The sequence below is a fragment of the Plecotus auritus genome (genome assembly GCF_963455305.1).
Source record: "Plecotus auritus genome assembly, chromosome: 1".
Taxonomy (NCBI): domain Eukaryota; kingdom Metazoa; phylum Chordata; class Mammalia; order Chiroptera; family Vespertilionidae; genus Plecotus; species Plecotus auritus.
Genome location: NC_137770.1, coordinates 73,528,389 through 73,541,362, shown reverse-complemented (window position 1 = coordinate 73,541,362; position 12,974 = coordinate 73,528,389). Strand labels below are relative to the sequence as shown.

The following is a 12,974-nucleotide window of genomic DNA, read 5'->3' as shown; positions in this document are numbered from 1 at the left end:
GGCAGCTAGTCAATTACCATTGATGTTTCTATCTCTCTCCCTCCCCCTTCCTTTCTGAAGTCAATAAAAATATATTTAAAACAAAACCAAAAAACAAAATATGGTGATATTGTGGATGATGTTTTTTGTCATTTTTAATTTTTTGGCAATTTTCGATAATAGTCTTTAATGAAAATGCAGATTTTTAAGTACAGCACAGAGAATAAAGCCACTAATATTATAGTACCTTTGCACAGTGGCAGATGGTTACTAGACTTGTCATGGTTATCACATCGCAAAGTATACAAATATCAAGATCACCATGCTGTATACCTGAAATGAATAATGCCAACATACTTTAATTACAAAATTTTAATGAAAATACAGGTTTTTATAAGAAAAATTGTGGTGTTACAGAAATTGAGCTCTCCAGATACAAGTGAAAACCATATGCCTATCACTAAATAAATGTATCTCTCTTTCTAGCTTCAAATTTAAGCTGTCATTTCTGGTTCCTTCCCTCAAAACTGTTAGCTAGTTTGTATTTACTGAATGTATTTAGATTTTGTGTTTAGAAAAATCATTTGTGTTTTCAGATTTCCAGATTACTAAAACTTGTTTACACTGTGCACAGTGATGTACATTGATGAAGTAATCTGATGGAGTGTTTCTCTTTCCAAATTCCTTCTGTCATATTAGTTGGTATTTAGCTTTGCGAGGGTTCACTGTCGCACTGAGAGTTGTCATTAGAGGTGAACTGGTTATGAAAGTAACATTGTGAATCCTGGCTACTAGGAGAACACTCGTCAGATACTAAGATCTCACTATTGATTTTGTCCCTTTATAGTAATTATTTTTTTTTTGGGGGGGGGGGCTCAGAGTATATTGATAAATATTAAAATTTAGTTACAGAAGAGCATGCATTATATGAAATCATATTTTTTCTTAAGTAGCACATGGCATCCACTGGCAAGTGAATGCCATGTATATTTTTTTTAAATATATTTTATTGATTTTTTACAGAGAGGAAGGGAGAGGGATAGAGAGTTAGAAACATCGATCAGCTGCCTCCTGCACACTCCCCACTGGGGACGTGCCCGCAACCAAGGTACATGCCCTTGACCGGAATCGAACCTGGGACCTTTCAGTCTGCAGGCCGATGCTCTATCCACTGAGCCAAACCAGTTAGGGCCATGTATATTTTTTTTATCCCCACAGAAAATGTACCAGTGAGTGTTAATTACATTTTCTCTTAATGTGCAGCCTGTGATGAACAGCTCGGAAAACTAGTCTACAATGCTTTGGAAACAGCCACTGGCAGCTTCGTCTTGTTGTATGAGTGGGTCCTTCAGTGGCAGAAAAATATTGGTCCTTTCCTAACCAATCAAGAAAAAGAAAAGATTGATAAGTGCAAAAAGCAGGTAGGTCATCTGAGAGGGCTCGCTGAACAAAGGACCTAATTTCGAGCTTTAGGAGATGACAGAATAGCTCTGAATTTGATTGGCTAGTAAAGATGATCAAAATGATGTGAGATCAGTTTAACTAGAGGGATGGTGGGGGACCAGCACCTTCTTTACCAGTTTTCTCAGCTTCTTGCTTCCTCTTTCCAAACTTTCACAGCGTGACCCAAACTTTTGCAGCTGCTTTCTTAACCTCCTTTCTCAGCCTCTATTATGGCATTAATAGCCATCTCTCAATAGTGCTGCATAAGCATGCTTTTTGCAATCTTTTGAAATATTGCTTAAAAACTGAATTCTAGGGGACTTGAGAATTCTAGAGTAATTTATAACATGGAGTTTAAGGAGAACATTTAATATTACATATTGCAGTGTTACATAATAAAAAGGTAACAAAACTGTAGGTTAAAGTCTTATGTTTAGAAGGTAGGTGTATTTCTGATAGAAGAAAATCTGGAAGTAAATACCAAAATCATAACCATTGTCTTTCAGTGGTAATTACATAGATAATTTGTTGTTTTTGTTTTATGGGGTTTTTCTTTTGTATTAGTACTTATTAAAATTTTGACAGTTAATCTTTATAATCAGAAAGGTTTTTTTAAATTAATTATTTTGAAATTAATGTTTCCTTGTTTTGATAGCCTATTGCGAAAGAAATTTTAAAAGCTGCTCACTAATTTTATAGTATTTATACACTAAGTTTTGAGATCAAAGAAGTTGAGAATTAACTAAATTTTTTCCACTTTATGAACTATTAGGTTGACCATACGGTTTAGAGGAGGTGTCACTTCAGGCCATATTCCTTCTCTTATCCTTTGAAAGTATGTTTTCTATTAAATATTTCACTTTTGAAGTGAAACACCAGATAATGCTGATCAACCCAGTATTACCTTTTTTTTCCTTATCAGATTCAAGGGGCGGAAACAGAATTCAACTCACTGGTAAAATTGAGCCATCCCAATGTAGTACGCTACTTTGCAATGAATCTCAGAGAGCAAGACAACTCCATCGTGGTGCACATTTTGGTGGAGCACTTCAATGGGATCTCCCTTGCTGCACACCTGAGCCACACAGGCCCCATCCCTGTGCATCTGCTTCGCAAGTACACAGCTCAGCTCTTGTTGGGCCTCGATTATTTGCACAGCAATTCCGTGGTGCACAAGGTTCTGGGTACATCAAGTGTCTTGGTGGACGCAGAGGGCACCATCAAGATTACAGACTACAGCATTTCTAAGCGCCTCGCAGACATTTGCAAGGAGGATGTGTTTGAGCAAACTCGGGTTCGTTTTAGTGACAGTGCTCTGCCTTATAAAACAGGGAAGAAAGGGGATGTTTGGCATCTTGGCCTTTTGCTGCTCTCTCTCAGCCAAGGACAAGAATGTGGAGAGTACCCTGTGACCATCCCTAGTGACTTACCTGCTGACTTTCAAGATTTTCTGAAGAAGTGAGTAACATTGAGATTCTCTCTAATTGCACTTTACTGCTGTGCTTTTATTGTGTTTGAATGCTAAACATCTACGTGATGTGTGTAAGCTGAAAAGTGGGCAACAGAATTAGAGTTCATTCTTTGTTTTCTCAATTCTTTTCCAGCCACATATGTTCTGTTTTCTTATGTTTATGATTCCCTTAACTCCCACATTTTCCTAAATTCACTTGGGCTTAATAATTTATTTTTAAACTGCTTTTTGGGGACTGCCTGCTCTAGGAAGTCAGTAAGGATGGCTACGGTGGATATGCCCCAGGTAATCCAAATGGAAGAGCTCTCTGTCTACCTTTGCTTCTGGTTCCTAAGGGGTCAAAGGCAAGGCCTCCTGTTTAGAAAACATCTTTAGGAGAGTACTAATTCTGCCCCTTGTTCTTTCTTTCTTTTTCTTTTTTTTAAGAATTTTTTAAATTGATTTTTAGAGAGAGAAGAAGGGAGAAGGGGAGAAAGAGAAATATCAATGTCAGAGGGAAATCAGCTGCCTCCTGCACTCCCCCTACTGGGGATTGAGCCCACAATCTGGGCATGTGCCCTGACTGGAATCAAACTAGCAGCCTTTCTGTGCACAGGACAATGCCCAACCAACTGAGCCACATTGGCCAGAGCCTCTTATTCTTCTTAACCATTCTTCTTCATCAGCAATGTCTCATTCAGCCAAGCCCTAGAAAGCAAACGACTTCCTTGCTCTAGCCAGAAGATTTTCGACATCTATGAATTACAGGTGCACATTTAATTGCAGAGCCAAGTTTTATCCACTTTAAGAGAATCCTTACTGAGCGGTTTTCCTCTGGCCTAGTCTTTGTGCAGGTCCTTTCACTCAGTGCTTTCTAGGTTAGTTCTGCCTCTGCTTTCAGTCCAAGCCAGACCTACATTCTCTGTTTCTCTATTAAGTGAGAAATAAGGTCTCTTAACTTTGGGTTTTTCTAGATACTCCCCTAGTCCCACTTTCCAGCAAGTTGACCTGGACTGGATTTCTTCTCTTTCTAACAATCTGTCTTATTTCTCACCTTATTTCTTTTTCCCAGCCAATCATTTTAATTCATTTCATTCAGTCCCTACATTTCATTTCTTTTACCCTTAACCTTTCTTTTTCTATTTCCATCTATCCCAACTGCCATCTGACTTAATCCATATTGTTATTTCCTGTCACTAATGGAATACCTATTACAAACTAAAGTAGCTGCACTTATCTTTATTTTTTTAAATATATTTTTATTGATTTCAGAGAGGAAATGAGAGGGAGAGAGAGAAAGAAGCATCTATGAAAAGAGAGAATCATTGATCAGCTGTCTCCAGCACACCCCCTATTGGGGATGGAGCCCATAACCCAGGCATGTGCCATGACCAGGAATCAAACTGTAATCTCCTGGTTCATAGGTTGATGCTCAACCACTGAGCCACACTGGCCGGGCAACTGCACTCATCTTTAAATAAGATAGTTCCTATGTACCATAAAATAGAAGTAGACATGACATACATACAGTTGTGAAAATGGGCCAACTTTGATTCTTATGCTGTGTTCTCTCCCTAAAGTATATTTTATGTGGTCAAAAGATAAGAGCAAATTAAAGAATAATATGTGCAGGATGATACCATTTAAAAAAAATCAATATCCATGGTTGTCAAAGACTTTTTCCATTATCAGTAATGTTTTCATAGTATCTGCAAGGAGAAGGTATTCATGTTTTGCTGACAGAATTAAAAATCCTAAATTTAGGGGAAAATATAGTATCTTATCCAAATGCTTTTATTACCATCTTTTTTTGTTGTTGTTGCCCTTTCAGTGTATTAAATTGAGTGCTTTACTTTTTAGTGCTGTGATATAAAAAATAAAATATTACCATTTATGATAGTTGCTGTCACCACTTTATACAGGTACTAGAGGCCCGATGCACAAAATCGTGCAAGGGGCTCGGCCCTCACAGCCCCAGCTGCCACCTTGGCCCTCGCAGCAGCTCCAGCTGCCTCACAGCTCTGCCCCCCCTCACTGGTCATTCCATAAAGTCATCCCGGAAGATAGTTCTGGAAGGTTATTCCACCATATGGTCTAATTAGCATATTAGCTCTTTATTATATAGGATAGGTTTTTTTTTGTTTTTTTTAAATATATTTTATTGATTTTTTACAGAGAGGAAGGGAGAGGGATAGAGAGTTAGAAACATCGATGAGAGAGAGACATCGATCAGCTGCCTCCTGCACACCCCCTACTGGGGATGTGCCCACAACCAAGGTACATGCCCTTGACCGGAATCGAACCCGGGACCACCCGGGACCCCCCAGTCCGCAGGCCGACGCTCTATCCACTGAGCCAAACCAGTCAGGGCTATAGGATAGGTTTTAAGTCCAGAATTCAGAATAATGGTTGATTCTTTTAATTACATCCTATCTAATAGAGTGAATATGCTAATTGACCGTCACACCATCGCAAAGGTGGCACCCATAACCAATAAGGAGGGAATATGCTAATTGACTGCCCCACCCTCAGAGATGGTGGCACCCACAGCCAATAAGGAGGGAATATGCTAATTCACTGTCATGCCCTCAAAGATGGCGGCATGCACAGCCACAAGATGGAGGCACCCAGTCCCCTCAGCCCCGCGGGAGGGTGGGGAGCAGGCTGCTCCACAAGCCTGCCTCCAGAGTCCCCCAATCCCCTTGGCCCCCCAGCTGCACAGGGCTGGCCCGAGGTGTAGACAAGCCTCGGATGGCAGCTGCCCAGCTTCCCAGGGCCACCCGAGGCTCAAGTAACCAGGGCCAGCTGAGGCTTGCACTGCCGGCAGTGGCAGCAGCAGAGGTGTGATGGGGCGTCACCTTCCCCTGATCGCCAGGTCGCCTCTCACCCCTAAGGGCTCCTGGTCTATGTGAGGGGGCAGGCCGGGCTGAGGGACACCCCCTCTCCAGTGCATGAATTTTCATGCACTGGGCCACTAGTTGTTTATAATTAGGATCAACTGCTACCAAGTGGTGCTACTTAGGTCATTTGTGATGACAGCCAAACAGTTTAGTTTAGTTAGAACTGTGGTTCTCAGACTTTATCTTGCATTGAAACCACCTAGAGAGCTTGTTAAGGCACAGATTACTGCCCAAAGTCTCAGAGTTGCTGATTTACTAGGACTGGGATGGAGTAGAATTTGTATTTCTAACAAATGATAGTTATACTGACACTGCTGTTCAGGGACCCCAGTTTAAGAACCACAGGGTTAAAGGTATGGCTTGTTTTCATACATTAAAAACAAAAAATCAACAGTAAGCTAATAAGATTAAGGAATGAAAATTAAAAGAAAGTATATGATAAAGTGTGGGGCTTTTAAAAAGTAGTTCTTAATTGTTAATAGCCTCATACTATGATGAACAACTTTATCTAAAGTGAATCATAGTGGGTCCCAACCCTACCTCAGATATATGATTTGCCTTTCCTTTGGAAAGATTTATGACTGGTCCCTGGAAAGGCATGTTTAAGCATGGCAAGTCATTGAACTATACATGGGAGTGAAAATTCATAGCATACTTGTGCTATTTTAGATGGTTTCAACGTTGTTCTATGAGGGTAAGTCTTTCAGTCTCTGGAGACTAGAGTAGTACCCCTTTTTCCAAGGGGAATACGTTCCAAGACCCCCAGTGGATGTCTGAAACCACAAATACCACCAAACCCTATAAACACTATGTTTTTTTCCTATATATGCATACTTATGATAGTTTAATATATAAATTAGGAATAGTAAGAGATTAACAATAACTACTAATAAAATACCACAATTATAACAATATACTGTAATAAATGTTAGTGAATGTGGTCTCTCTCTTTCAAAATATCTTATTGTACTGTATGTACTCACCATTCTTCTTATGGTGATGTGAGATGATACAGTGCGTACATGATGAGATGGAGTAAGGTGGATGATGTAGGCTTCGTGACATAGCATTAGGCTACTCTTGTGCTTGGGGGCTATTATAAAGTAAAATAAGTGTTACTTGAACATAAGCAGTCAATCTGATAACCAAGATGGATACTAAGTGACTAACAGGCAGGTAATGTATATGCTGGATGAAGGGATGATTCACAGCCGAACGGTGAAAGATTTCATTGTGCTGCTCAGAATGGTGTGCAATTTAAAATTGAAGAATTGTTCATTTCTGGAATTTTCCATTTAATATTTTTCAGACCACAGTTGACTGTAGGTAACTGAATCTATGGAAAATGAAACCATAGCTAAGGGGACTACTGTACACTTTTTAAAAATTAAATTATTGGGGTGACATTGGTCAACATGAACATGTAGATTTCAGGTGTGGGTTTCTATGTTACAAGGTCTGTATATTGTACCATGTGCCCACCACCCCTAGTCAAATCTTCTCCTGTCAACCTATCTTAGGACCCCCTTCCCGCCCCCCACCCCCTTCCCTCTGGCAGCCACCACACTGCTGTTTGTGTTCATGAGTTTCAGTTTTATATCCCACATATGAGTGAAATCACACGGTTCTTAGCTTTTCCTGACTGACTTATTTCACTTAGCATAATGTTCTCAAGGTCCATCCATGTTGTTGCAAATGGTGCTATTTCATCCTTTCTTGTGATTGAGTAATATTCCATTGTGTATGTGTACCACATCTTCTTTATCCAGTCCTCTATCGCAGGACACTTTGGTTGTTTCCATGTCTTATGCACCATGAATAATGCTGCAGTGAACTTAGGGGTGCATATATCTTTGTGAATATATGATTCCAGGTTTTCAGGTATACACCTAGGAGTGGGACTGCTGGGTTGTATGGTAGCTCTATTCTTAATTTTTTGAGGAATCACCAGACTGCTTTCCAAAGTGGTTGTACCAGTCTACATTCCTATCAGCAGTGAATGAGGGTTCCCTTTTCCCCACAACCTCTCCAACACTTGTTATTGCTTGTCTTGTTGATAATGGCCATCTCATTGTAGTTTTGATTTGCATTTCCCTAATTTCCAGTGTGGTTGAACATCTTTTCATATATCTATTGGCTGTTCCTGTGTCTTCTTGGGAGAGGTGTATTTTCAGGTCTTCTGCCCACCTTTTGATTGAGTTGTTTGTTTGGTGTTGAGTTTTATGAGTTCTTAATATCTTTTGGAAATTAAACCTTTGTCAGAGCTACTGTTTGCAAATATCATTTCCCATCTGGTTGGCTGCTGTATACGTTTTTTGATTCCCCATTTGTACCCAGCTTGGTGCTTAGCATGTAAATCCTGCAGGAATGTTTATTAATTTAAATTCCTCTGAGTTCATAAGTAACATGAATTCTCTAATGTGTATCTTTACAAGATAAACCCATAGATAAATGCCTTAGATTAACTAGTTTAGCATTTATTTTGTGTTGCTGAGATTCTTTCTTCCCTCTCACTGAGATGTGTTTGCCTGGATGACAAGGAAAGGTGGAGTCCTCAGCAGCTGTTGAAACACAGCTTTATAAATCCTCAGCCAAAAACACCTTTACTGGAACAAAGTCCTGAAGGTGAGTCTTTTACCATTCTTTTTTTATATACCCTGCTTGATATAAATTACTTAGAAAGTATATATAAACCTAAAACTGGAAGGGACTACATGAATGATTTATCTGTTTTTTGCTGAGCTATATACATACTAATAAATCCATTCATTCAATGTGTCCTGTGTGCCTGGAACTGTTTTTGCCATGCTGGCTTTTCCAGTCTCTACTGATGGAATGACCATTGGTGTAGCCTCTTTTAGTCTTTATTAACTCTTCTTGTCATGTCGCCCTTATTACCACGTAACTGGATGTCCCTGCTGCTACTTAAGTAGCATATTAAGGGATCTCAGTAGAGATTGGGATAGATTAGGAGACCTGGGTTTGGGTTCTGGCTCTGTCGTCCAGTCATTTCTTTACTCTCTGTCTCAGTTACCTACACCTGTAAACTTGGCCCAATTATATATTTCTACCTACTTTAAAGAGGACAAGGTGAGGAAAGTATTAAACAGTCTTCCAAGTAAGAGGTATTTTTTCAAACTACTGGTTGGGGCCCCTTCTGTCAACGCTTGAATCGTTGTAGATTGCAGCTCTTCCTGTATTTCTAATGCCTCATTTGCCTCTTGCCTTTTGTTTTATCTCAGATTTTGGAGGACAAGATTACATTGAGACTGTTATTCCTAGCAACCAGCTACCCAGTGCTGCATTCTTCAGTGAGACACAGAGACAATTTTCCCGCTATTTCAATGAGTTTGAAGAATTACAGCTTCTCGGCAAAGGAGCTTTTGGAGCTGTCATCAAGGTGTGATACAGGGTGGTCCCCAGTCCCTTTTAGAGCTCCTGCTCTGTTCCATTTTTGCACTACGGACTTGACTTCTATTTTGAGAGCGAGGAGGGAAGTGAATTCTATCATTTGAAACTATGATTATCTTCACCTTCATGGAGTTAAAGGCTTTATTTAAAGTTACACTGGACACATTAAGAACACATCATTCTTCTTCCCTGGGTTGATGCAGTGTTATTAATGTGAAAACCACATGATTGTAACAGCCCAAGTGGAGTCAAGACCTTTACATGAAGAACATTTTTGTGTGCTTTGGTTTAGAAAGAAAATTATTCTCTTTTTCTCCCGTTTGCTTTCAGGGTTGCTGTAGATAAAAGGGCTGCGAGGTTAGAACTAAGATGGAATTCCAACTGGGAAATGGCCCCAGATGGTCTTGGTGGCTTTTATTTCCCATCTCTTACTGAGATGGGAAATTAGTGATACATTATTAAGGTATGCTGTAGTTAGGTCATCCCTTCTTTGGTCCAGTCTATTTGGGTGACTTTTATTATTATCTGTCCCTTGGGAAAGATTTCAGCTATTTTTATATAATGTAAGTATTTTGTTTGAATTTAGGAGACCCAGATTAATATAGTATTATTAAGTCCATATAAGATATATGTCATCTTACACGTAAGAAAGTAGGGCATATGTCTATTTAGGATTCTGCACTGTTATTAGGAAACATTACTAGTATTACGGTGGAAGGCCTTTTACATAAAAAAAAATAATTGAATTTGTTTTTTGTGGTTATCAGGGATAGAAAGACCATCTTAAGCCAATTTTCCAAAAGGATGTTATAGTATGGGAAATTTTCAACTTTCTTCTTGAAATTAGAGACATTACATTTAGGTGATTAAATAGATATACTGCGGACAGATACGCTGACCAGGTCATCACACTTATCTTTAAGAGGAGTGAATCATTAAAGTATATATTATCCCTCTAGCTCAACCTGTAGTTTTGATGAAGTCCTTTAACTTCTTTATATTTTAGATTTTTGAATGCTGAACACCAGCCCGGCCATGGTGGCTCAGTGGTTGAGCATCGACCTATGAACCAGAAGGTCACAGTTTGATTCTCGGTCGGGGCACATGCCCGGGTTGAGGGCTTGATCCCCAGTGTGCGGTGTGCAGGAGGCAACCATTCATTGATTCTCTCTCATCATTGATGTTTCTCTCTCTCTCTCTCTCTCTCTCTCTCTCTCTCTCTCTCTCTCTCTCTCCCCCTTCCCCTGAAATCAATAAAATATATTTTAAAAAACAAACATCCCTAGTTTGGCTCAGTGGATAGTGTCAACCCGCAGACTGAAGGGTCCCAGGTTCGATTCTGGTCAAAGGCATGTACCTTGGTTGCAGGCTCAATCCCTAGTAGGGGGCATGCAGGAGGCAGCTGATCGATGTTTCTAACTCTATCACTCTCCCTGCCTCTCCGTAAAAATCAATAAAGGTATTTTTTCAAAAAACAACCAACAAAAATACAAAGCTTCATTTCTTTATAAGTACTTAAAAATTATTAGTAAGCTTATATAACTAAAACATCATAGTAACTTAAACACCGAAGTTTTTCCTGTAGTTTCTCCCTGTGAGAACCCCATAGCCCTCACACCCCCTCTCTGTCTCCCGGTTAGGGCAGGGCAGTCTGCTCAATGGTCTGGCATTTCATTGGCAGTTGGACCCATTACTGTTCGTGTGCTTTTCCATTTGAATAAGTGAATTCCTAGGGTTTTCCAGTATAGCAAGCTCCACACCCCAGTGACTCACAATATATATGATATGTACTGAGATAGGAGATTGAAAGACAATACTAAGACTTCCCACTGTTCTCAGACCCATATCTGTTTTACTTGAAAGCATCTGTTTACACACACATACACAGTAATCTGAAACCTATGAACCAAACACTTGATGTGCTGTGTTTTTTTTCTGTAATCAACTAGTTTCTCCCTCTGTCCATTTTCAAGTTGTTGCTTTTCATTACCTCAGCTGACCTGCAGTGTTAAGTCTCGAATATTCTGGTGAATGGAATTTTATAAAAAGTACTTCAGTCAACCCAACTGCACAGTAAAATTGCCCAGCATAAGGATGCCTGAGACTTGGCTTTGAAACTTTTACTTACATTTTGTTGTGTTGCTAATGATATTGTTCTAGTTTCAGTATATACCAGTGGTAAATCTGCAGTCTTTCTAACAAAATCAGTGGGCATTACTTGTCTTAATACCAACTGCTGCTACCTACTGAGAACCTTTCTCTGTGCAGCCTTGATACAGGTGCTTTATCCACCTCATTTCATTTAATCTTTTTTTTTTTTTTCAATCATCACCCAAGGATATGTTTCCATTGATTTCAGAGAGAGAAGAAGGGAGAGAAAGAGAAAAACATTGATGTGAGAGAGAAATGTCAATAAGGTGCCTCCTGAATGCTCCCTGACTGGGGATTGAATCAGAAACCTAGGTATGTGCCCTGACCAGGAATTGAACTTGCACCCTTTTGGTGTATGGGACAGTGCTCCAACTGATTAAGCCATCTGGCCAGGGCTTATTTAATCTTTTTTTAATGTTTTTTTTTAATTGATTTCTTAGAAAGAGAGGAAGGGAGAGGGATAAAGAGATAGAAACATTGAGGAGAGAAGAACATCATCAATTGGCTGCCTCCCCCACACCTCTTACTGGGGATGGGCATGTGTCCTGACTGGGAGTGGAACCAGTGACCTCTTGGTTGCTGGGTGGATGCTCAACTGCTGAGCCACACAGGCCGGGCTCATTTAATCTTTATAGTCACCCTTTGAGGTAAAGAAAGTGGTATAGATGCCATTTAATACATGAGAAAATTACCAGTAAGTCTCAAGGAAATTAATTAGTTTAAATTCACACAGCTTTATAGTTGAGAATTAGAATTTTCATTTAGGTCTGTTGAAATTTTTGGAGTTTAGTTTGTGTTTAGTAGACTTTAAAAGTAAAAAAAAAAAAATCAGAGAAACTAAAGTCATCTTCTGAAGCCTTACACTGACTTTAGAAAATAAGTATTTTTAAACCAAGGTTAAGAAAGGAACAAGGTTTTACTTAGAAATTAGATAGCAGATGTGCTATTAGAAAAGTTGTCTATACAGTTAATGCTTAAAATGGACATTGTTTTCCCCAGGGGCTCTTAGCAATTTAAATACATCTGGTTTAGGGTGAGATGTTTTCTAAGTTTTTGGCTGTCAATACTTTTTCCAGCTTAAGAGTCCCAGACTGGAGCTGTTTTCACTCAGAACTCCAGGCTCTCCTTGGGAGGGCTTGGGTGACGCTACAGATGCCAGTCTGCTTAGGTTCTGAGCGACTGATGGTACCTGGTCCTTCTCGGTCCGCGGTGCAGGTGCAGAACAAGCTGGACGGCTGCTGCTACGCGGTGAAGCGCATCCCCATCAACCCGGCCAGCAGGCACTTCCGCAGGATCAAGGGCGAGGTGACGCTGCTGTCGCGCCTCCACCATGAGAACATCGTGCGCTACTACAACGCCTGGATTGAGAAACACGAGCGGCCGGCAGGCCCGGGCACTTCGCCCGAGGACACAGGGCCCAAGGCCCAGGATGGCCAAGCGGTGTCCCGGCCAGGGGTGGGCGGCAGTGACGCGGACGACCTGGACAGTGTGGAGGCGGCCGCGCCGCCGCCCATCCTCACCAGCTCAGTGGAGTGGAGCACTTCGGCGGAGCGCTCAGCCGCAGGCCAGGGCTCCAGCAGCGAGGACGAGGAGGATGAGCTTGACGGTGTCTTCTCACAGTCCTTCCTGTAAGAGCGCCC

At 40.5% G+C, this 12,974-nt stretch overlaps 1 protein-coding gene across 4 annotated transcripts in view; it reads left to right on the top strand.

Annotated features, from left to right (window-relative positions):
• EIF2AK4 (eukaryotic translation initiation factor 2 alpha kinase 4) overlaps positions 1-12,974 on the top strand; it is a 105,526-nt gene that overhangs the window by 35,510 nt on the left and 57,042 nt on the right. For all 4 annotated transcript variants that reach the window (XR_013961224.1, XM_080680480.1, XM_080680479.1 and 1 more), the window contains exons 8-12: positions 1,243-1,400; positions 2,345-2,880; positions 8,291-8,397; positions 9,015-9,172; positions 12,550-12,962. Coding sequence is in view for 3 of the 4 variants with exons in the window: in XM_080680480.1 (XP_080536606.1) it covers positions 1,243-1,400; positions 2,345-2,880; positions 8,291-8,397; positions 9,015-9,172; positions 12,550-12,962 (1,372 nt within the window). In the remaining variant the exon portion in view is untranslated. The remainder of the gene's footprint in view (positions 1-1,242; positions 1,401-2,344; positions 2,881-8,290; positions 8,398-9,014; positions 9,173-12,549; positions 12,963-12,974) is intronic.